The 25,526-nt window shown below is 39.4% G+C and overlaps 1 protein-coding gene across 7 annotated transcripts in view; it reads left to right on the top strand.

The window, feature by feature from the left end:
* The window catches only part of Svil (supervillin), a 211,603-nt gene that overhangs the window by 123,578 nt on the left and 62,499 nt on the right, over positions 1-25,526 (top strand). For 6 of the 7 annotated variants that reach the window (XM_042686004.1, XM_042686008.1, XM_042686007.1 and 3 more), the window contains exons 5-8: positions 1,388-1,479; positions 10,290-10,347; positions 10,443-10,594; positions 13,434-14,085. In XM_042686004.1, the coding sequence (XP_042541938.1) occupies positions 10,340-10,347; positions 10,443-10,594; positions 13,434-14,085 (812 nt within the window). In that variant the 5' untranslated portion in view covers positions 1,388-1,479; positions 10,290-10,339. Of the gene's footprint in view, positions 1-1,387; positions 1,480-10,289; positions 10,348-10,442; positions 10,595-13,433; positions 14,086-22,864; positions 22,946-25,526 lie in introns of all 7 variants that reach the window. The other variant, XM_042686010.1, reaches the window with a different exon arrangement.

Genomic DNA, 25,526 nt, shown 5'->3' on the forward strand with positions numbered 1-25,526 from the left:
TCATTAGCCACTATAGAAATATACTGCCCACTCCCATGGAGGTACAAATGGAGAAATAGGTTTATGGGTATATCAATCAGCTTCACATTACTGCAGTGAAATAGCTGCCACAGGCTAGTCATCAAGTCAAGGGAGGTTTATTTGGGCTTATAGTTCTGGAGGTTCAAGTTCAAGATCAGGTGGGTCCATTTCTTTGAGCCTATAGAAGAAACTGAAAGGAAGAGACCCTGGTCCCACAGACTCCTTCAAGGACAAACCACCAGTGACCTAATGACATCTCACTAGGTGTCTCTTTCATATGGGCTTTTGGGGGACACGTATCCAGCCATGGAGAAGGCCAGCTCCACAGTGAATGCAATACATCACCGTAGAGCTGTGTACCCAGAAACCCTGGACATTTCCATTTCAGCTGCTCCTCGTGTGGAATATGTAAACTGAGGCTGAGTCATCCCCGTGGTGTACTGGAACCGGCCCACCCCAGGTTTTGTGCCTATCCGTTAACTTCAGTGTAGAGAGCCCTATAAGTAGCATAAAGTAGGCTTTGATGGACATTCTTAAACCATTATAACCCCTGGAAAACAATTGTTTTTTGCATGAGCAAGAGGGCTGAGTTGTGTATGCTTCATTGGGTCTGGTGGAAGTAACGAGGACAATCTTAGGATGTGCCTTTTAAGTCTTGCACAAACTTGTCCTCTTTCCCTCCTTTCTGATGGTACTGGGCCTTGAAAGTCAAGGCCTCATGGTTAGTAGGAAACCACTTGAACCATACCTCCAGCCCTTTGACTCTAGTTTGTCTTTCAGATAGAGTGTCTCACTATTGCCTGGGACCCACATCAAATCTCCTATGTCTTAAGTAGCTGAGATTACACGCATGTCTCACCATGCCAGCTCTTTCATACCTTTTATTCACACTTCGACTTCTTGGTTATTTGAAAGTATCTGTTACTTTAATATAACACCAGAAGACTATATATGTATCAATTCAACAAGCTGCTGATTTTCTGAGAAGAAAGAAAGTATACTATACAGAGGTTGGATAATTAACCCAAGCCTACACAGCTGTCCTAGAGTCTAGACAAAGTTGTCAATCTGAACAAAGGGAGACTTTGACCCTGGTCCAGCAGTGTTCCTTACCTTTCACAGCTGCTAAGACTAATACTGTCATTTATTTGCACCAAAAAGTATAATATTAACATAAATGTAAATAAACCAAAAGCATTCCAGTATACTCACCAAAATCAAACTTTATATTTGTGATCTCTATGTATATATTTTACTATATCTGCAAGTAGCATGGTTTTGATGTCCTGGTTTATTGTTTGTTTTTCACTTTCTATCCTGCATTTTAAATTGACCTCTGTCATCTTGTTAATGGAATGCTTTTTAGCTTTCAGAACGAGTTCACTCTTGAAAGTAAAGAGCAGCTTGCTAACCACAAAAGGGAACTCGATGCCAAGTTTTTAGCTGCACTTCCTAAAGGTAAGAGCTTTTTTAAATGGCTTAAGAGTATGTGGACACTGAATTGCACTGAGCACTTCTCAGACCTCTCCTTTGTGTTCCTGGCTCCTCTAAGAATTAGCTTCAGTCACTGTGTCATTTTCTCATTCCCTCATCTTTCTATTTGTTCCTTCCCTTGGACCTTAAGTATCCTGGAGTTTTCCCTGGAATCCAGATAAAGAGGGAGAGAGAATGGAGTTAGCATCTGGTATTCTCTCTTACCCTTTAGCCTCCTCCAAGGGTAGTAAGCTCCCCGTGTGCCCCCCACCCCCTACCAATCACTCTCTCTAGGGACTGCTCCCCTAGCCACTGGTTGTTTGCCAGTGTTAAGTGTTTTACATCTAATGGTGCACATCCAGCAAAATATTTGTACCTGCAAAGAATTGGCTCCCTGTACTTTCACCTCTGAAGTGAGAAAATGTCACTTGATTTTTTTTCCAACAATTGCAACACTAGCATGAGGGATGACCATTTAGTAATAAGAATGATCATTTAGCTAGTAAGAAGGTCCTTTAGCTTACAGAATATCTTCATCCTGAATGGGCTTTACAGGATATAATAACCTGTCCTTTAAAGATCAGGTTGGTAGGCAGGGCAGGGTTTTTTTCCTCTCTATTCCAAAAGGGAAAATATAAATCCGATGCAAAAGGAATTAGATCAGAAGAAATATTATTTTAATAGAAACTAAATGCAATTGAAAAGACACAGAGGAACTGAATGGATAGAACATCTAGACACCATCTGCGGCTGATGGGTAGTTGGTTGAAAGGCTCCATGTATTTGGACTGGGGGGGATGAAACTTGAACAGGCTGTTTAAGAACAGTGTGGAGAACTGAAAGAAATTGATAGGATTTCACATGAGAAAGCAAGCTCTAGTAGTTTCTCCAAACCTGGGGGTGGGGGTGGGGGCGAGGAACAGTAGAGCCACAGTGGTTGTTGCAATTGTGGATAGTACTGAACCCTGTACACACTGTGACCTTTCAAATACATGTGAACTAAGCACTGGAAGAGATTAGCAGCAGTAGTATAACACCATACTGTTATAAACGGTATATGGATGTAGCCTCTCTCTACAAAGAGTCAAGAGAGAGCAAAACATATTGTTTTAAAACCACAGTTGCCCACAGAAAGTAGAAGGGAACATAAAGTGGGACCACTGTCCTCAGAATGGAAGTGGATGCCATTATGATCTCAGAAGCTGTCCGTGTTAAATGTTCAAAGAGAAGGCACATGGCTATATGTCAGACTAGGATGCTATGGACAGTTACCACACAGATGCATGTGTGAACTGAAATGGTCCTTACAATTTTAAGATTAATTAGGAAAGACAATGAAACCCTTTTTTATTTTGCTTATAACACTTGTTTTTGTCGTTCTTATTTTATTAGTCTATATTAACTGGACAAAAACATGAAAGAAACTCAACTTATTATGAACTATACTTAAGAGCTTCACATCTATGGATATGACCAGAACAGACTATAAAAAATAAATAAGTATGGCCAGACATAGTGGCAGACACCTGTAATCCTAGCTACTTGGGAGGACTTGACAAAATTACAAGATTGTATATGAAAAACAAAGGAAAGAAAAAAAAGACTTGGTGTAACTCACATGGTAGAACACTGGAGGCCCTAAGTTCATTCCCTAGTCAGAGAGACAGACAGACAGACAGACAGACAGACAGACAGACAGACAGACAGACAGACAGAAGATTTTAGCCTTGTTGAGAGGAGTTGTCAGATTAGGCACAATCCCGTTTCTCAAAACTTTTTTCTTTCAGGCTAAAGGGACCATTTTCCATCACTCTTTTTGTTTTGTTTTTGTAAATAATACCATGGACAATGATTAGAAAAATCACAAAGAGCATGAAATTCTAGGCTCCTTAAGATAAATCATATTGGAACTTTATCTACAATAAGATTTAAAAAGATGCAAGTTTGTTCACCATTTTATTATCAAGTTTATCATAGTAGCAAAAATAAAATTTTCACAAATGTTCATTTCTTTTTCCTCACCCTGAATTTCAGCTGAGGTCCCAAGTCTTATTTTACAGTCTTTGCTTTATCTCTGGGCCAGGGACATTTGGAAAAACTCAGGAAGTCCCAGCAGTCTCTGTTTCTGCATTTTTAACAGTTATGATTAGTATGTTTGTCTGTTGGCTCTTATGAAAAGGAATTAAATATAATTGTTTCAGTGCCTTGGAGTTTTATATTTGTTTTTGAGTTTCTAGAAAATTCTTTCCATTTCTTCAACAAAAGTCTCTTGCTCCCATGAAACGGAATATAAAAATGGTCATTCCTTTTTCTCTTGGGGACTTTTATAACTGTATATCCACAAGCACAAAATCAAGGCATGAAAAACTTTCACCTGTGTAAAAGTTATAACAGGATAAGATTTTCCACTTTGGAATTTAGAAATGGGTCAAATACTTTATGATCTTTAACAGCTCTGTTAAAATGTAATACACATACCATGCAATTTATCCATTTAAAGTATACAATTCATTGGCCTTTGGTAGTCCCAGAATTAGACATTCATCACTACAGTCAATATTCAAGCATTTTCATTATTCCATAAAGAAATCCATATGCTTCCATCATCACCCTGCCTGGTCAGTCCTTTAGTGTTGTGATGACTTGTTTTATAAGCTGCTTGTCTTTACATCAGTGGCTGCCATCCAAATGTGAGACTTCAAGTATGTTCCCCCTGTGAGGAGTCTGAGCACTGTCTGGCCTGAGCACAGGCCTGGCCTGTGCTCTCAGGGTGTCAAATGACAGAGAAGAGTGGCATGCTTGGGCAGAACTATGGACTACTTTTTCCTTGGTGGACCTACTGCACTGAGGTTTGGAGAACCAAATTCAACAATGTCTTTGCCACAGGCCTCTCAGAGCTAGTTGAAGATATAACATGTCCCTAGAAATTTACCCAGCAGAAAAGTATTGCCTCAAAAATTGGTGTTACACAATGGAATTCTATGCCTCCATCAGAAAGAATGACATTGCCCCATTTGTTAGGAAATGAAAAGACTTGGAAAAAATTATATTAAGTGAAGTAAGCCAGGCCCAAAGAAACATAGGTCCCATGGTTTCCCTTATTTGTAATAACTAGTATATGTCTAAGTCAAGCAGAAAAGGTCAGATAAGTTGATGTTAGGGAAATGAACCCCAAGATAAGTATTCAGATTTTTTTGTTGTTTTCTCCTTTCATGCAATTGTTTCTAACATATTTATAAGATGATTTCTTTGTTGCTTTGTATGTCCCTCCCCCATGCTTTCACTGTATTTGATGTTGGTATAATTTGTGGAGGGGAAGGGAAAAAACAAATCCTTTCACTAGGGATACAGGTGGACCCATTGCAACAATGAGATGTCGTTATATCGAAAAATGAACTTTACAACTTTGGTAGGGTGTTGGGGGAGGATCGAGTGGGGGGAAGGGGGAGTAAGGAAAGGGATGGGAAGGGGAAACAAAGAGGAGGCAACAATTCTTGATAAGAAATGTACTCGTTATCTTGCCCATGTAACTGTAACCCCTCTGTACGGTATTCTCACAATAAAAAAAATTGATGTTATATATATACTTATTACAAAGAATCTCTTGGGACTGGGGATTCAGTTCAGTGGAGGAGCACTTGCATGGCAAGTTCAGTCTTCAACTCTGGGAGAAAAAGAAAAAAGGAAGAATTTTTTTTCAAGTGGCCTTATTAGAAAATGAACCAATCAACTCCTATCTGAAATTTCTATCTATTGATCAACAGGTTCTACATTTCCCAAGAAATCCATGACACATGACTCACATAAAAGCATAAAATCTTAATGTAACCAAGCGCTAGTGGCCCATGCCTGTAATCCCACCTACTCATGAAGCTGAGATCTGAGAATTGAGCTTTGAAGCCAGCCAGCAGACAAATCCAAGAGACTATTATCTCCATTAGCCTACAAAAAGCTGGAAGTGGAAATAGGGCTCAAGTGGTAGTACCAACCTTGATCAAAAAAGCTAAGGGAGAGCACTTTGGCCCTGAGTTCAAGCCCCAGTACTAGCACCAAAAAGAAAGAAAGAAAACAGATCTTAATATATTTGAAAGCAAAATAGAACATTACAACATTACTTATTATAACGGAAATTAGATGATCTATTCTTGTTTGTATCTGAATTGTGTAATGACTAATATCACTGAACCTAAACCACTCATGAATTGTAATTAGGAAATAGCATTCAGTCAATTGAATTGTGACTCTTTGATCTAATTTCAGAGAACAATTTTATTGATAATTGTTAGGAAATACTAAAAAAAATCTTGAAATAAACAAGCATCATGGCTGCAGCTTACTCTTAAATGGCTTGGAAAAATATTACAAAACTACCCATGGAGAGAGAAGAGAAAGAACACCAAATGTGTCTATAAACTTTTCTATTGGTGATAGATTACATTAAAAGTTGTTTAAAATTTTGAAAGAAAACTGTCAAAGTTGTCGGTCAGGCTTGGGATGTGACTCAGGAATAGAGCACTTGCCTAATATGCATGAGGTTCCATCCCCAGTGCTATAATACATGTGTATATATCAGAAAACTTAGACATACATATTAGCTAGTAGATAACTGAAATAGAACTGTACATAGCCCCTAAATATTAAGCAATGAACTTATAACATAGATTTCCACAGTGTGATTGTCCAACTTTACTAATACCTGAAAAAAAAGAGAGAGAAAATATTTATTTTGGCTCTTAGTTAACCAGCAAAAAGGTGGAAGGGGAGCTTGTGGTTCAAGTGGTAGAGTGCCAGCCTTGAGCACAAAAGCCAAACAAGAGCACAAGGCCCTGAGTTCAAGTCCCAGTACAAGCATGTGCACAAAAAAGAATAATAAGCCAGGCACTGGTGGCTCATGCTATCACCCTAGCTACTCAGGAGGCTGCCGTCTGAGGATCATGATTGGAAGCCAGTCCAGGCAGGAAAAGTCCATGAGACTCTCTAATTAACCACTAGAAAACCAGAAGTGCTGTGGCTCAAAGTGGTAGAGCACTATCCTTGAGCAAAAAAGCTCAAAGATAGCACCCAGGCTCTGAGTTCAAGCCCCATGACCTGAGTGATCAAAAAATAAATAAAGTTCTAGTTGTTGCTGTTGTTGTTTTTAATCTCACTTCATTCCTTAGTATAATGATCAGAGAGGACTGACTGTAAGACATGGTTTCCACCTCCCTACTCTGTGGTGGATGACTATTAGCTTCCAGGAGTGATCATTTGGAGCTCAAATCCACATGTGCTTGAGAAGATTTCAGTGATGTTTGTCTTGTCCAGGAGTATGAAAGTCCAGGAGGACAGGCAGTCTGGCAGAAATCTTTACACCTGAGTTGATGACTCTGAATCTAGGATAATCCCTAGGAGGTTTTGGAATCATGGGGGAAGAGGCATTTTTGTGTTACAGGAACTGAGAACTATTTTGCACTAACCAACAGTTCCCCTTAAACAAGCACCAGTGTACTGTAGCTGTCTGTGTCCTTTTCTAGGACTGGCCTTCTGAGTATGTGGACCAGATAGATGAAGAGCATCTATGTGTGTGTGTGTGTGTGTGTGTGTGTGTGTGTGTGTGTGTGTGTGTGTGTATGTGTGTTCAGTAATCTCTGGAGACTTTCCTTCCCACAAGTAGAAGTGAATTGCTTACCCTTGCCAGCACTCTATTCTTGAAGGGATGGAGAATATGCCCTGCCTGGGTCCCTCCCCTTGCTGTCCCTCTCCAGGCTAAGGTTGAGTTTCGGTGATGACCTGTGGCTCTAACCATTGTGGATCCCTGCTCATCTTCTCCTGGATCTTAGAGAATGTTGCTGCTGAGTGGTAATAGTAATAGGAATGAATAGTAGAGCTTTATCATGCTTGAGATGTTTGTGTGAGTTTCCTTCATTAGTGGATCATTCCTTGTGAAATATGGAAATGAATAATGGCTGGAAGCAACTTCCTTCTTAGCTTCTTTTTTTTTTACTGGTTGTAATCTTTATTGAAAATGTCTTGAGGTCCATGATTTCTACAGAAAAATTTAAAAATCAAAATTTAAAGTAGTAGACATGAATTTTGAACAGTCTTCTTTTAGAACAAAGAAAAAAGGTATATCTTAACTTTTTCCAATAAAAGTTATATTATGTGTAATATAATGAAGAAAAGGTTAGCATAATGGTAGTATTAATATACCACTGTGTGTATCTCAATTATGGGTTGAGGCCTGGGTTTAAACATAACTTTCAGGGCTGTTGGAATTAAATTTCAATAACTTATAGAGCAATCTTTTGAAAAATATAGACCCATTCTCCTCTTTTGGGCTTTGGGCTTTAAATAATTAAGTAAATCTCTTTAGTGTACATCATCCTTGAAAATTTTCAAAATGTGTACTACTGCCCATTAAAGTTTTATCACCATAATCTAACACAAGCTAATTCATTAACTGGGAAGCTGTTCTTGGCCAACCCCTCTTATACCATCCAGACAGGATGCTCCATTATTATAGCCTTGTGTGTCTTCTAAATAGGAACATGACTAACAATGCAGGTCTAGCTTACTTCTTCCTCCAGCTGCTTTGATTCTGGGGGAAGAAACAGGATAACGTGTGTGTGTGTGTGTGTGTGTGTGTGTGTGTGTGTGTGTGTGTGTGAGAGAGAGAGAGAGAGAGAGAGAGAGAAAGAGAGAGACAGAGACAACAGAGACAGAGAGAGAGACAGAGAGAGAAAGAGAGTGAGAGAGTGGGAGGTGGGGAGAGAGGGAGAGAGAATTCTGGAGCCTCAAACTCTCACTTGGCTTTTTCACTCAAGGTTGGTGCTCTTCTACTTGAGCCTTACCTCCACTTCCAGCTTTTGGCTAGTTAATTGCCTTCAAACTTGCCTTCTTGGGCTGGCTTTGAACTGTGATTCTCAGATCTCAGTCTCCTGAGTAAGGAGGGTTACATACATGAGCCACTGATGCCTAACTCATTGACTTTTTTGGCCAGTCCTGGACTTGAACTCAGGAACTGTGAACTGTCTCTGAGCCTCTTTGTGCTCAAGGCTAGTGCTCTACCACTTAAGCCACAGTGCCACACTTCTGGCTTTTTCCGAGTAGTTTATTGGAGATAAGAGTCTCACAGACTTCCCTGCCAGGCTGGCTTTGAACCACAATCCTTAGATCTCAGCCTCTTGAGTAGATAGGACTATAGGTGTGAGCCGACTACCTTAACAAAAGCCAGTTCCATTATAGTTGTAAGACAGCTGCCCTGAAAAATAAACAAAAACCAGTCATGCCTCTAACACAAGAGACTTACAAACATCGGGTGTGTAAGTGAATAGTTGTACCTCATAGCCAAAAAAAGAAATTCAAATAGTTATAAATCAGATTCAGACAAAAGATGGGATGTAGCTCAGTGACAGAACACTTGTCTAGTATGTGCTAAGGCCCTGGATTCAATTCCCACCATGGCAAAAAAAATAAATTCATTAAGTTCCTTGTATTCATGTCCTCTCCTTTTTGTTTTTCCTATAACTCAGCCTTCAAAATGATGCTGCCCTGGGCTATCTGACTACCTAGCCCCTCTCCTCCCTCTGTCATCCCTTCCTGAGTCTTCAATAGAATCCTCTCAGATGAGCCCTTATGGATCATGCAGTGAAGGAGGATTGCAAATGTGATCTTTATTCTCTTCCAATTTTGTTCATTTCTCCAAAGAAAAAATTGTTTGACATTTCAGACAATCATATCTCTGTTGACAACCTCCCAACCATCTGAATAATGGTTTGTATTTTTGTTTGTTTGTTTGTTTTGATGTAGGGTTTAGTTCCTCCAAAACACTCAGACAAACCACCTAAATTATTTGGAAAAAACAAAAGTTAACATTTCCTGCTTAATTAAATCATAGAATAAAACAGGAATCGCTATGAGTTCATGAAGGTAGATTGCAGATGGTCCTGTGGATTTCATAGTACTAGTTTGTACTTTTGTGATTGTTTTCCAGAATAAAAGCTTAAAGTAAAGGTGGGCGTGTGGTGTATACCTGTAATCCCAGATACATGGGAATCAGAGTTAGGAAGATGTTGTTCTCAGGCAGGACCCAGGCAAAAACATGAGACCCTATCTGAAAAAATAAGGCAAAAGAAAAGGCTCAAGTGGTATAGTGCCTGCCAAACAAGTACAAGACTGAGTTCATACCCAGTACCACCAAAAAGTCAACAAAAAGTAATAAGTCTTATAGTACTTTGTTAAACCTAACAGTTCAAAATAGATAGCTCTTGGAGTTTCTGTTTAAAGCAAAGCAAAAATAAATAAGTACCAGTGGTTCATGCTTATAATTCTATCTCAGGAGGCTGAAATTTAAGGATCGCACTTTGGAGCCAACCCAAGCAGAAAAGTCCACAAGACTTTTATGTTCAATAAACTAAAAAAAAAAAATGGAGCTATGGCTCAAGTGGTAGAATGAAAGAAGCTCAGGGACAGTGCCCAGGCCAAGTTCTAGTATTGGCACAACTCAAAAAGTTTAAAAAAAATTACTAAAGAGAGCTTACAAGTCAGGCCTCCTTTGACTTCCCTGGGTAAAGTAAACCTACTTTTTGAACCTGTACTTGTCGGTCCTAACTGTGATGCATGTGTATGTCTATGTGTACCCATACTCATTTGGAGTTTGCTTTCAATTAATCAGCAAGTTGGTCCATAATATACATTACCATTGTATAGAAGCAAAGAAGAGAAGTTAAAGTTGCATAAACAGGCTTCATGAATGAATGAGATGAATGCATTACTCCTAACCATGGGACTTCCCTTTGTCCTTTGCTTTGTTTCAGTTGCAGACTTAAGAAAAATCTTTGAACCAAAGAGGAAAGAGATTTTAGAAATGAAGAGGTAAGGGACTGAAGAATAGAGGGCTTTATTCACTTCTCACTCAGCCCTGATTCTTCCCATGATGATTTACTGTACCTTTCTTGGTGTATTCGCAGAAAAGAAAGAATTGCCAGGCGCTTGGAAGGAATCGAAAATGATGCCCAGCCCATCCTCTTGCAGAGTTGCACAGGGCTGGTGACCCATCGTCTCTTGGAGGAAGACACACCCAGATACATGCGCGCCACCGACCCTGCCAGCCCCCACATTGGTGAGCATGAGCTGCCATCCTCAGACAGGCTGTTTGGCATGTACCCACTGCTATTCCAGTCCAGCCCAATGGTATTGGAAAATGAGATGTTCAGCAACACTGAATTGCACGCATCTACTTTTTAAAAATTACATTAGTTGTGCTGGATGCTGGATGCTGGTGGCTTTTGTCTCTCATCCTAGCTAGGGAGGTTGAGATCTGAGGATCACAATTTGAACCACCAAAAAAGCTGGAAGTAGAGATGTGGCTCAAGTGGTAGAGCAACAACCTTGAGCAAAAACATGAGGAACAGTGCCCATGTCTTGAGTTCAAACCCAGTACCAGCCCCTACCCCCTCAAAAAATACATTTATTATGCAGAGGATTTCATTGTTACATTTCCACACATTTACTGTGTAGTCCAATCAATCTTACCTCCTCTGTCTTTCCTTTTTATGCATTTTTGTTAAAAAACAGTGTCAATACATAAGCAGTCACTACCTCATAGGCTTGGTCCTCCCATATTGCAGCAGTAAGAAATGACTTCTAGGGGTACATGGTTGAGTAACTGAAAGCCAGACATTTCTGCCTTAGACTTGGGACTCTTAAAGGTAATTATTATGTTTGTCTGTGTCTATCTGTCTATACCCTCAGGGTCTACTGTAGGATCTACTGTCAGAAACTTTTAGTAAATGTTATTTTAGTATTGGAATGAATGTGATAGCTATCTAAAACTAAATGTTTCAGTGCCTCGCAAAGTGGGGGTAATGGCCTTTGGCAGGGAGAGTAAAGGCAAAGCTGAACCTTGATCAGTTTTAATTCTTCCTCTTAAGCTTTTATTCAGCAGTTTACTTAATTTTGGTGTATGTAGATATACTGCATATGGGTTTTTCTCTTTCTCTTTCTCCCTTCCTCTCTCTCTTTCTCTCTGTCTGTCTGTCTGTCTCTGTCTGTCTGTCTCTCTCTCTCTCTCTCTCTCTTTGTTTTTTTTGTGTTGCTTCTGGGCCTTGAACTCAGGGCCTAGTTACTATCCTCAAGCTTTTATGCTCAATTTTAGCATTCTACCACTTCAACCACAGCTCCACTTTCAGCTTTTTGGTGGTTAATTGGAGGTAACAGACTTTCCTGCCTGAGCTGGCTTTGAGCTATGATCTTCAGATCTTAGCCTCCTGAGGATTATAGTCTCGAACCACTGGCACCCAGCTAGATGTAATATTATATAACATGTCAAATGTGACCTAGCTTTTGCTTGATTCCACAGTCACTGAGAGTCACTGTTATGGACACCGGATGTCCAGTTTGACCTTGACCCCAGCAGAAGGGGACCCACTCAGAGCTGATGCTCCAGTCCCCAATCCCTGGCTTCCAAGCTCTGTGCTACTATTTTGTTGTTGTTGCCAATGTTTTCTAGTTTCTTCCTTAAGAAATAGCTGTTGATTTCACATCATAATACTATCCATTTACATGTGTCTATAGTTTCTAATTTCCTGTGGCTAGAAAACCAAAACTATTATTTCTAATTATATACAAGAAGAAATAAGAACTGGTCAGAATACCAAAAATTATAGCCAGAAATGAAATATTCAGCTATGTAGTTTATGCTTTTACATCATATAGTAGTAAGATAGAGAGACTTGTTTTTGAGGAAAAACTCTCACTGTGTAGCCCAGGCTAACCTGGAACTCAAAATCCTCTTGTCTCAGCCTCCCAAGTGCTAGGTTTACAGCACCAATAGGAAAGAATTGTTTAATAAAATGATACTGGGAAATAAACTAGACAATGGTAAAAGAGGGACACATTCTTTTTTATACTTCATACCAATCCAAAAAATGCATTCTAGCTACTTGAGCTATTAATTCAGTGAAAATAGTTGGTAAACATGAAAATATGTACACTGAGCTCAAATAGATGAGAAAAGACTTTCAAAACACAGTAACAATGGGAAACAAATCACCAGACAATTAGATCAGCTGACCTAACTGCTTAACAGTTAACATATGCACTTCTAAGAAAATCTTACAAATGCTTACACATAGAAGCAAAGTTAAACTGTAAGCTTGTTTGAAAATATTTCTGAAGACAAAGGCCTAATGTTCCTATTAAAGTTTACGCAAACCAATAACAATGATGCCATGAATCAGTGTTGCAAAGAGCAGTAAGCTTGAGCAGACATTGCCTAAGAAAAAGAGAAGGAAAATGATTAATAAACAAAAGAGAAATACACATCTTCCCTTTTTTAATGATCAAAAGCAATTTTTAAAAAAAGAAATAATCTGTAATTATGAAGAGACACATATTGCAAATATAAGTATGAACAGATACAGACTTTATAGAAGTTCTTATTATTTTTCAATACCATAGTGGAAACAAGGCCCTACATGTTAATCATTGAGCCATTACTACTGAGCTGCATTCCCAGCCCTGTAGAGATAATTGATAATTTAGAAAATACCTTAACTTGAGTGTTAGTGGCTTATGCCTATAATCCTAGCTACTCAAGAGACTGAGCACTGAGGACCAAAGTTTAAAGCCAGCCTAGGCAAAAAAGTCCAATTAGCCAGCAAAAAGACAGAAATGGAGATATGGCTCAAGTAGTAGAGCAAAAAGCTAAGGAACATCATTTAGACCATGAGTTCAAGTTGCAGTATGACATAATAATAATAATAACAACAGCAACAATGATGACAACAACAAAATAAATAAGAAATTAATGGTGGTTGAACATTGAAGAGCACTGGAGAGAAATCAGTCAGTCCATGGCAGCCTAGACACTCCACTGCTCATGGTGAACAGTGTCAAAAATTATGGATATGTGTCTATGCTTGATCTCCGTATGTATTATTCATGTGGTCTGCTTGTAGGCCGGTCCAATGAAGAGGAGGAAACTTCTGGTTCTTCTTTAGAGAAACACACTCAAGCTCAGTGCTGCACTGAGACCACAGGCATCCACAGTGATCCCACCTGTAGTTCAGGTTCCATGGACACTCACAGTCTTGAGTCGAAAGCTGAAAGAATTGCGAGGTACAAAGCAGAAAGGAGACGGCAACTGGCAGAGAAATATGGACTGACTCTGGATCCCGAGGCTCACTCTGAATATTCATCACGTTATACCAAATCCAGGAAGGACCCTGATGCTGTGGAGAAACGAGGAGGAGTAAGTGATAAGCATGAAGAGTCAAGTTCTCCATACTCTAGGGCTGAGGGCCTGGGGCTCAGGACCTCCATGGTGGACTCCAAGGAATACACCCTCCACTGGAATGAAACTTCTGACAAGGAGGTGCTGCTCAACGTGGAAAACCAAAGACGAGGTCAAGATCTGAGTGCCACCCGCCAGGCCCATGACCTGCCCCCAACAGTGGAGAATTCCTCATCCTTCTCATTCTCTGGGCGAGGCGCCTCCATCACCGAAGTGCCAAGATCCCCCAAACAAGTGCCCAGCTCCTCCCTTCAGCAATCTGCCTCCCCAAACCACTCCATCAATGACCCCCCGCTGCCCTCTGAGGCTCGATCCAGGTAAGCACAGGGTATGGTGCCAACTGAGACAGGAAATCCAGGACTATCCTTTCCCTTTGCCTCGGTGCAGTGTAGTGGGAATGCAGTTCACGATCTCTGCAGGTCTTTGCTCCATAGGGAAATAAGATCTTTTTCTTTTCCATTTATAACAAACAGGTTCTTCCAAAGCAAGATGCTTTGTGTTCTTTCTTGTGTACAGGTTTGGTGTCATAAAGATACTTTCACAGATGCCTCACTACAAAATCCATCCTTTTACTGTGTGTCTCATTTACCGTTCATAATTGCTATTTTTGGTTCATTTTTCTGTAGTGGTACACAAGATTTAGGATGCTTCTTTCATTTACCATTCATAATTGCTATTTTTGGTTCATTTTTCTGTAATGGTACACAAGATTTAGGATGCTTCTTTTATTCTCTGGCAGTAATGAGGTATGAACTTGGGGTCTTACACTTTCTAGGAATGTGCCACGTGAGCCACTCCACAAGCTCTTTTTGTATTGGTTATTTTTGAGATAAGGTCTTGCTTTGTGCCTGACTCTGGACTGTGAGCCTCCTATCTGTGTTTTCCTGTGTAGTTGGGATGACAGGTGTACACTAGCACACCCAGCTGGTTGAGATGGAGTCTCAAGAATGTTTTGTCTTACTGGCCTTTCATTATAATCCTCCAGATTTCTAACCTTTCAAATAGCTAGGATTATGGGTATAAGCCACTACAACAGGCCAAGAATTAGAACTTTTGTTGATTGCTTAGTGTTTAGAACCCCAAAGCAAATATAATGCTAATCAGGGAAGAGGGCTCAAGTTGGGATATAGACTCTGACTGCCTCATGTACTGCTAAATGTAAGTATAATATATGGTTACCTAAGTATGCCTGTACACTAGAGGAAATTTTCGTGTACAGACCCCTCCAACTCCCAAGTAACTGATATTACAGATGAGTACCACTACACTTGGCTGTGATGCAAGCTGTTTATTGACAAGAATGACACATGACTTATCTTTGGTACTTCTCAGAGCTTATTTAACTCACACTATTATTATTCTTCACGTAGTAGGAACTCAGTAAGCATGTCAAGTGAACCTGAATTACTAATTGTACTTGTGCTATTGGCTGCATTATTCAGTGTAAAGGAAAAAATGAATCAGAAGAATGGAGCAGGGTACTACGCTTAGAATGAAGTTTTTCTGCAATATAGTAACATGTTCATTAAACTTCTAAGAATGGGAAGCGGGGAGGAGCGGTGCAAGGCACTTACAGCTTATTTCTGATTACATTTGCTCATTCCTAATGAGAGGTGTGAGTCTGAAAACCATCTCCAAAGTCTAGAGATCCTGTAGTGCTTGTTGAGCCTTGCCTGTGGCCATGTACTAATAGAATGTGCACAGGAGAACATAGGCATCGCATTCAGTGCCCTGCCTCAGCTTGGTCTACTCTGGCAAGGAGAAGTTCTAATATATGCCCCAGGAACCTGTCAGAGTGTTATGAAAAGCAGATCTGAGATCTGTTCTCTAAGGAGTCCTCCCATGTGTCTCACAGATTCATTTCATTGGGAGACTAGAATCATCCCTACCTTTCAACCCCTGGACTTGCAAACATCTGCACTCCCCACCTTGGTAGCTTTTAGCTGCTGATCTATGGTTAAATTTATTCCTACTTTTTTGTGACATATTTAATTCTGTTCTCACTGCCAAGTGGTATTGAATTAAATATGAATATCTCCCAAAATACCAGCAATGTACAATATCTAAAAATTCAAAGTGTATTCAATTTTAAATGTAAAATTATGTCTGGGAGCACAAGCTCTTTTATATTCATGCACCTGTGCACTTATACAAAGCAGCAATTTTTCTATCAGGCAGTTCTTAAGAAATCATCTGTAAATTTTAATGAGATACAGAAATACAGAAGTTAACTATCCATTATTCTGCAGCTGAATATGTGTTTTGATTAGAAGCTTTTATATAATTAGTGCTGGACACCCACCTGATGAAGCTAATTTTATTGGTGTGATGAAAACAAGCATTTCTTTTAGAAAAGGTCTGGTCTGTAGGCAAGGCTAGTGTAGAACTCACTATACTACCAACACTGGCCTACATGATCCAGTTTTAGCCTCCTGAATGCTGGGATTATAGCCATATACCACCACCCTGGTTTAAGAAGCACTTTTTGTCTATTGACTTTTAGGTGTAGAGGGAACTAAAAGCGTATACTATTATGTACTTAGGGATACAAATTAAGAGTAACTAACCATCAGCTTCTATGAAACTTTAGGGTGAGCTCTTACTAATAATACAATTCTCTGCTAGCCAGTTACCACATCAAACACCATTTTACCTAAAATCACTACCTCCTTGTTCAGTGACCCTATACCTCTCTCCCAATGCAGATAACCTCTGCCCTACAGGGGACTGAGCTCACACCAAGACCCCACAAAATAAATTTTCTATGCTAAAGAATTTTTAGATTCATGGGACCACAGGTTACCTTGAAGATCATTTAGTTTAAAGATCTATTTTATACATAGGAGAAAGAAACCAAGGACTGGAAAGATGAGATTTAAAACTACTTTGATAAAACTGAGACCAACAGACTAGATGTCATAGTTTATTCTGTAATATTGGCTACTCTGGAGGTATAGATAGGAGGATTGTGGTTAAAGGCCTACTCAGGCAAAAGCTAGCACAAGAGTTTATCTGAAAAGTAAACTAAAAGCAAAAGGATTGGAGAGTACGGCTCAAGTGAGATCATGAGTTCAATCCCTAGTATTATAAAAAGAAACAAAAACTGAGACTATCTGTCCATTTATTCATGTTCTCTGTTTACTTTGGGGTTTTTTGTTTTTGTTTTTATTTATGTATCTCCCATCACAGTTGGAAAGAGTTTGCTGGCTTACCCTTTGAAGGTTAGTGATTCAGCAAAGATTATTCAGGAGCCTTATATAAATCATTTTGGATAACACACACACTTCTTAAAAACTTTGTCCTTATAATCAAAAAAAGAAGTTTGTAGTCTAAGATGATTCATTCGTTAGTCATCTGTCTGCCTCATCAGTGTTGATTTCTGAGTTAATTTCAGCTCTAATGGAGTTGATTATTTAAGAAAATTATCTTGAGCATTCTGGGTGTGTAACATTGGACTCAAAGCTGGGAATATCATTTAAAATGTGAGAAGTGATCACGAGACCTGGGTGATAATTTTTGTAGAGAACAGACTTGGGTGTCACCAAGGATAGCCTATCAACTCTTTTCCCTTGGAGAAGTGATCATAGTTAAACTAAGGCCAAAGGATGTAGTGAGTTTGTCAGGATAGGAATGAGATGAGAAACCCAATCATGGGACACCACATGTGCCCTGAGAAGACACTTGGTCTTTGCTTTATGGACAGTGGCAAGTGGATGAAAAGTTTTAAACCAAGGATAATAGGTTATATATTTGAGGGGGAAAAAACAAAGCACAGTGGAGTAATGTGGAGAACAGGTATAAAGAATAATCCATTCCAGCCAGGAAGTGTGAAGAGAGGGATGGTCACAGTTACCCAGGCTTGACAGAATGAGGCCTCTGGTCCTGGACTTTGTCATTCCCATGATCCTCTTGGCATTTCATTAATTGAACTTGGGGATGTTGATGATAGGGTGGTTGGATTTCTAAAGACTTGCAAATGAGTTTCATGACAGAGGAATCAGAGAGAGGAGAGGGAGATGGAGGAGGAAGAAAGATGAGAAAGAGGGAAGAGAGAGAGGAGGAGGAGAGGATAAGGACAAGAGAACCCATAGAACAATGATTAGTGCGTTAGCTTCCCATTACTATAATGAAATAATATAGGCACTTAAATTATAAACAGAAAAAAGAGTCATTTGGCTCATGAGTTTGGAGGGCCCAGTCTAAGATCAGATAACTGCATTGCTTGGGCCTTTGGCAAGAACAACACACCATGGCAAGAGCTCATGGTGGAACACACCACTTAACATCACCAGCCAGGAAGCAAAGAGAAAGACTGAAGCACTTATCATTATCATTATCAGAGGTGTTGATGCTAAAGCAGATGTGGTATCGGGGACATACTATATCAGCATGGTCACTGTGGTGATAATAATTCTTCTAGATAAAGGAAAAATGGACAAGCAATGGTACATTATGAACTGTCTCACAGGTCCGCTTCACTTAGATCTCAGGAGAAAGGATCATGGGACATTCTAGAACAAAGCTGCCTCACCCTACAAGAGGACTGAGAAGTTTTATTGTAATTTTCCTAAATATTGCCAGCTTCATGATGTAGGTATTTATATCAGTTGGTAAGGACAATTTCAACAACTACTTCAGCAGAGACTTAAGAGAAGAATACACAACTTGTCTTAATCATTTTCATATCTCTTTCCCAGATCCAGCCCAGCATGACTCAACAGATTATCTACTTTTTTATGCCTATTTGTTGTTTCTTTTAGTTTGCAACCGTAAGGTTAGAAACTAGGTCCTGGAACATGCTAGGAGAGCCCCCTACCACTGAGCTACATCATATCTCCAGCCCAACAAGTCACTTCAAACTGAATGCCCTGCTGTTTTCTATATAAGTTTAAACAGTCACCAAACTCTAGCAGTGCTGCATGCAATATCCAATCTGCAGACTCTGTAACTTTTTTTTTTTTTTTTGGTCGGTCGTGGGGCTTGAACTCTGGGCCTGGGCGCTGTCCCTCAGCTCTTCAGCTCAAGGCGAGCGCTCTACCACTTGAGCTACAGCGCCACTTCCGGTTTTGTGGTGGTTTATTGGAGATAGGAGTCTCACAGTCTCTCCTGCCCGGGCTGGCTTTGAACCGCGATCCTCAGATCTCAGCCTCCTGAGTAGCTAGGATTACAGGCATGAGCCACCAGCACCGGGCTAAGACTCTGTAACTTTTAAGAGACTTGTGCCTCAATATAAATCATCGATTGCTCTCTTCATCAAGAAAGCCATGCCGTGAAGAATTCTGCTGAATGTAACAGCAGACTTGGTGATATTCATTTTCTTTGGGTTCAAGCCTTTTATCTTATCATGGTCTAGAGGCACCAATCATTTGAACACACCAAGAACAGAGCTTGTTTATACTGCAGCTCTTTTCACATTGCCTGGGGTTGGAATTCTGTTATATGGTCTTGAATCAATGTTATCATAAATAGCAAACTGTGAGAGAGGAGCATGAAAGTGAACAAACTATTATGGGCTGCCTTGTGAACTCAGGTCTCAGCCCTGAAAGACTGAGTACTGATGCTAACAGTGAATATAATAAAGCTTCTTCTCTCAAGATATTACCTGTCCAAGTGAGGATAGGGACATAGTAGAGGGGAGAATGACAGGACAGCGTGTGTGAATGTGGGTGGGCAGATCAGGGTATGGAGGCTTAGAGTGCATTCTGAGGGCTTTGGGTTTTATCCTAAATAATACACATATATATATATTATATATATATATATATACATATATATGTATATATATGTATATATATATGTATATACATGTATATATATGTATATATATATATACATATATATATGGATATCTATAGCCATGTAAAGGTTTCAAAAGGAGGAATGACCAATATAGCTTACATTTTCAAAGAATTGCTATACCTGCTAAACTGAAAGATTATAGATGAGCAAGGGAAAAATATAGGTAAACCAATCAAGCCATCATTTCTGTAATAAGTGAGAGAGATGGGAGTGTGAGTTGACCTAAAAGGCCTAAAAAAAAATAGCCTACATTTTGTAGAATTTGCTGGTGATTTAATGTGCACTCTGTATGAAACAGAGAAGTCAAAGGTTAATCTCTATGGTTTGGTTATTTGCCATTTGGGGAAGTAGAGTAGATCCCAAGACAAGTTTTGTTTGTATTTTGGGTAGGCTAAATTTGAAGGTGAAGGGTGCTGGGGATTGACTTCAGAACTTCATGCATGCTATGTATATATTAGGCTGCCTGACCAGCCCTTGTGTATGTTGAATTTAAGGCTTATACTGTATTTCCAAATGGAAATATCAAGTAGTCAGTTGAATCGAGGAGTATGGAATTTAAAGGCAGATGCTCAGGCTATTTGATGGTAGATGGACAAGAGGAAGGCTAGAGACCATCACAGGGACTTTTTAGTCTGGGTGAGAGGGAGAATCAACATTTTTTTAAAGCTGGTAAGCGAGACAAAAAGCAGATGGAGGGGTAAGCATTGGTATCCGGGCTACTGGCTTGATAGTGACCACACCCCATGTAGGAAGTCCCCAGGGTGTGCTGTGCACAATATGTAGTTATCAAATTGAGGTCTTTCCTGATCTTCCTCGCTGTCTTTTCCTCTTTCATTGGTAGGAAACCTCACCTAAATATTTATTAGCAAACTTCAAGGATCCTGGAAGCCTTGTTTGCAGAAATTCTGTCCTAAATTATTCTTGCTGAGCTGGAGTTATAGTCACTCAGTGATAGATCATTTGCCTGCATGTGTAAGGCCCTGGGTTTAATCCCAGCATTGGAAAACTAAGCCAAACTAATCAGCCAAATCAAACAAACTAAATCTCTCCTGCTTTCAATTTTATGACAAATGTAATTGAATGACTTCCGAATGGAATTTCTATATATATCAACTCATTATAACTCATATACTTACAGTTTTATGTTGTCTGTGAAGAAGAGGAGACCACCATGTGGAAATGTTTAGCATGTTCTATGTACAATGCCTTCACATAGCTTTGTTTATTGCTTTTGAGTAAGATGCATTTGTGTATGTTATATAAGATGTGTTAGGCTTGGAGTCCTTGTTATTATGATAGATAGTAGTTTGGTTTGGGGCTAGTTCCTTATTCTAGCAGCAATGAGACATGGACTTCAGCAAATCCTACTGTATTTGGGTATAATTTCCATTTCATAAATGCCAACCCAACCTAGTTTTGACCAAGCCTCTGTTCATTTTTTATGGTGATACCACTCAAGTTGTATACATGGTCACATTCAAAAGTGTTGAATAGAAACACAGAATTTACAAAAATACTCTCATAGAAAAAGACACTCAACCTTTAAAATAACTGTGAGAGAGATGTGTTCACTATATTAATTTGGTGTTGCTTTCCAAAGCAATGATGAAGTGTTCCCTTTTGTCTTGCTAAGTTTTATTAGGACTTTTCTAGTGGCTGGGTGCCTGTGGCCCGAGCCTATAAAACCTGGTTAAAACTAGAGATTACAGTTTGAAGCCAGCAAAGGCAGTAAAAGTTGGTGAGATTCTATTTCCAGTTGGCCGGATAAAAGGCATGGTTCAAGTGGTAGAGCATCAGCCTTGAATAAAAAGTTGAGTGACTATTCAAGATGTTGAGTTCACAGTGCTTGGGGGCAGGGGAGGGGAGGGACGGGAAGGCAGGGAGAATTCCTTAGCTGCACATGGTGCATTGAACTATTCTTATGTTCAAATAAAAGCTGGGAAACAGAACCCTTTATGACCCCAAAATAGAATGATTTTATGTATGTCTGAATGCTTTATTTCCTATGAGGTAAAATTGCTGTAATGCTGGGAATCAGGAAATGAGTGATAGATTTGGATGTAGAAAAACTGGAGGATTCTACAGAACCCCAAGCATAAAATAGGACTGACCAAGGGGTACAAAAGATGTGACCATCTTTCACCAGTCAGCTTGAACCAAAGTTTGAACTAAAATAATTTTAGAAAATTAATTTAATTGCAAATCTTATTCTACATTTTTGAAAGTTGCTTGGAGCGTGCAGTGTGCTTCCAACCTGATGTTGAAACTTTGCAGACAGATTCTTAAGTACTAAGCTGATAAGTGTTTTAAATCACCTGCTAGATTTCTGGTCCTTTTTAAAAAAATTTATTTCATTATAAAGATGCTGAACAGAGGGGTTACAGTTACATAAGTAAGGTAATGAGTACATTTCCTGTCACGCATTGTTACCCCCTCCCTTGTTTCTCTCCCACTATCCCTTCCCCCTCCACGTGGTAAGAGGATGTAGTGGGTAGTTTGGTTATTCCTCCTGTGGTTTGTTTTGCATTGTTAGCACAAGGTTTTCCTGGCCTATGATTTTTCCTAATAATATCTTCAGCATGCTTTGGTTCCATTCTGCCTTGCATTATGTATTCTTGAGTGTTGAAGAATGGATGGGTAAATAGCATGTAATCTTATAATGCAAGGTTTGTCATGGCCAGGATAAAACCCTTTCTATTATTACCTCTCAAATCTTACTTAATTTAGGATGTTTTACAGAAAAGTAGCTAACAGAGAATTGTCTAAGTGACCTGAATAATTAGCATTTGTAACTGTATTAGTTACATCATTTTTGGTAATAGCCACTAAAGATACGATCTCACCAGAATTTTGTTTTATATCCTTCATGTGGCAATATATTGTTTGGCATGGACCTTATTTTCACATACTGCTCTCTACCAGTGTGTCTCAATGAAAACCCACCAATGTTAAATTGCTTTGTATTTTATTCCAACTTCTTGCAAGAAGTTGGTATTTGTGGGCAGAGTGTTGACTGTCGCAGACTCCTTTCTAATAATTTAAATGATATGGAAAATACTTTCTCTGTCGACTTTACGAAGAGCTATTTTTATCTCTTGATATTTGTAGTATGTTGGATGTCTTAGAAATTCCATGAAGCCAATATACACCCCAAGGCAGAATGTGCCTATCTTCTGTTTTCAAAAGCCAGGATTATTTTCTTAAAAAACCTTCAGATTTTGTTATGATAATAAAGTCTGTGTGTATGTTGACATTTGAACAGAAATTACCTCAAGTTTTATTTTTTGTACATGGTAGTACAGGGAAGCCCAAACATGAGTGGTTTCTCCAGAAAGATTCCGAAGGGGACACACCTTCACTTATCAACTGGCCTTCCAGGTACCTCTCCAGTTGAAATTCTGTGGCTTGTGTTCAATGGATGCTTTGCTACTTTCCTTCTGATTTGCCTGGCTAATACTGACTCTCTCCTCTTACACTTTTTAAAATAATGGCAGTGCATTTGAAAATCACATGTTCAAAAGGAAGTTTTTTTCTGATCATAGGCTTTTTTCCTCCCATTGTCTAACCAATGCTGGCAGTTTTTCTCTTCCTGGTTTCCCCTTTCCTAATCCTACCAAATCTCATGCTTTCCTCCTTTCTCACCAGTTGGGGGCAGTAGTGAGTGCCTTATTAGACCTCTTATGGCTGAATCTCACTACCCAGCCCCTGTCCCCTTTAGCCAGTGTCCTCTCTGCCTAGACTCTGGCCCCTATGTTTTCAAGTCTCCTTGACATGAAAACAGTACTTAATTTTCAATGGTTAAAAAAAGCAGACAAAACCCCCAGTCATTTCAATTTTAAGAAAGGAGGCAAGGAGGGGCAGAAAAAATAAGAATGAGTGAATCATTAGAGGACAAACAGGCGAGGTCTCAGTTTTTCTAACAGTGAGTTTATTCTCAGACAAGAACAGCACTGAGATTGTCTGTTATGAGAGGCACACATTCCACAAGAGAACGTGACTGTGTCTAAGCCTTCTCTTGATTAACAAAGATTGCAAATATGAAAACCTCCAACATTGGCTGGTATTAAAACGGTGCAGGAGAAAATAATTATCAGAATGCTTCTTTTTCCCCCATAAAATGTTTGTAGTAACCCCCTTTATATGTGTCTTGGATTATTTTTTTTTAATGAAGTATCCAGGTACTCTATCTGAAAACAGAGGACATTATTTTGTTTTTGTATTTTATCCAAAAAACAATCTTGTCTCTAAAGGCCCTGTTCTATTCCATAAACCATTTGTCATAAATAATTAATTATTTTTGTGGAGTCATGTTAAGTAAGATGAAAGTTCTGCATCTCCCCCAAGAAATAATTTCTCCCTCTCCAAATGCCTTTTTTTAATTAAAAAAACAACAACAACTGTGTCTACTTGAACTTAGGGCTTTGTGTTCTTGCTCAGTTTTATTGCTTATGGCTAGTGCTCCACCTCTTGAGCCACACCTGCAGTCCAGCATTTTGCTGGTTAATTGGAGATGGAGTCTCTTAGACTTTGCTGTTCAGACTGACTTTGATTTCAGCCTCCAGAATAGTTAGGATTACAGATCTGAGCCACAGTGCCTAGTAAGCCTTCTTACCTACCTAATCAGTAGTCCATTCTATTTGAATAGCTCCCCTTTTACATAGTATTTCAAAAAATAAAAGAAACAGCTAGCACTAAGGATTGTGCACTCTTTGCTAAGCAGTAAGCCATGTGCTTTGCCAACATCCCTTTATCTTTTGGCACTGCTGGTTTGTTGTTGCTGGCAATCCTGAAGTTTTGAACTTAAGACCCTCACACCTGCTTGGCTTCCTGGTTTAGCTGGCATTCTACCACTTCCACCACACCTCTAGCCTGGCTTTTTACTTGTTATTCTGAAGATGGAATGTAGTAGACTTTTCTGCTCAGCTTGACTTTGAACAGAGACTCTCCATAAGTCAACCACCTGAGTCACTAGAATTATACAAATGAGCCACTGGTACCCAGCTTGTTGGATTTTGCTTGCTTTATTTTATTTTCTCTTTCTGCTGTGCTGGGGATGGAACCCGCACTTCATACCTGTTAGGCAGGTTGTCTACCATTGAGCTACATTCCCAGCCCACTACTATTTCTGTGTAAAAAGGTAAAGTACCGGACACTTAAGAAGGACAGGTAAGTTCTCTAAGACTTTTAAGATCGTAGAGCCTGACTCCTGGTTAATTTTCTTAGGCAGTGTTGGACAAAAGCTTTTGAAGTGTTTAAGTAGCTAGAAACAGCAAAGAACAATCTCTTTCTGGATTGCTCTTTAACTACAAGTATAACAGCAGTTCCAGAGGGAATGGACGGGAAATGTTTATTAATTCTCTCAACAGTACTTTTTCCTCTCATACTGTGTTGATGCTCATTATACCAAGGACTCCCAACTACTCACCTGTCATGAGTAAATAAATATAATCAGCATTGCATGAAAGTTTGAGTGCTTCGAGAGAGAGAGAGAGAGAGAGAGAGAGAGAGGTGATTATCGTATCTTTAGCTCAATCATGCCTAATCACAAATAACCTTAGATTTCTAGGAATCATTGGAATCCCAACATTTAATTAATAGTTCTACGTTTCCTTGGAAGTCTCCCTCCACTAACCCCAGAATCCATATCCAGGTCCATGTCTTGTGCATGCACATTAATGCTTAACGGTGGTGTTCATAATGAATTTTTCTTTCTTCTGGATATTGGTTTAGTCAAAAGAAATGCATTCTCCCCCAAGGCAGGGTCTGGCCTTTCTAAGCTTCATGAAGGATAGAGTTAGTTTTGCAACACACTGGCAAATTTGGAAAGTTAATACCCAATCCTTTTATCTGGCAAGGATTGAGTGTTTACATTAAATACCACTATGCTTTTGTGTGTGTGTAAGTTCTTCTCTTTGAGTTGATTTCCACTGATAACTTGTCATATGTGCATGCTTCCTTC

The sequence above is a fragment of the Dipodomys spectabilis genome, unplaced genomic scaffold (assembly GCF_019054845.1).
Source record: "Dipodomys spectabilis isolate Male_0828 unplaced genomic scaffold, ASM1905484v1 ptg000096l, whole genome shotgun sequence".
NCBI lineage: Eukaryota > Metazoa > Chordata > Mammalia > Rodentia > Heteromyidae > Dipodomys > Dipodomys spectabilis.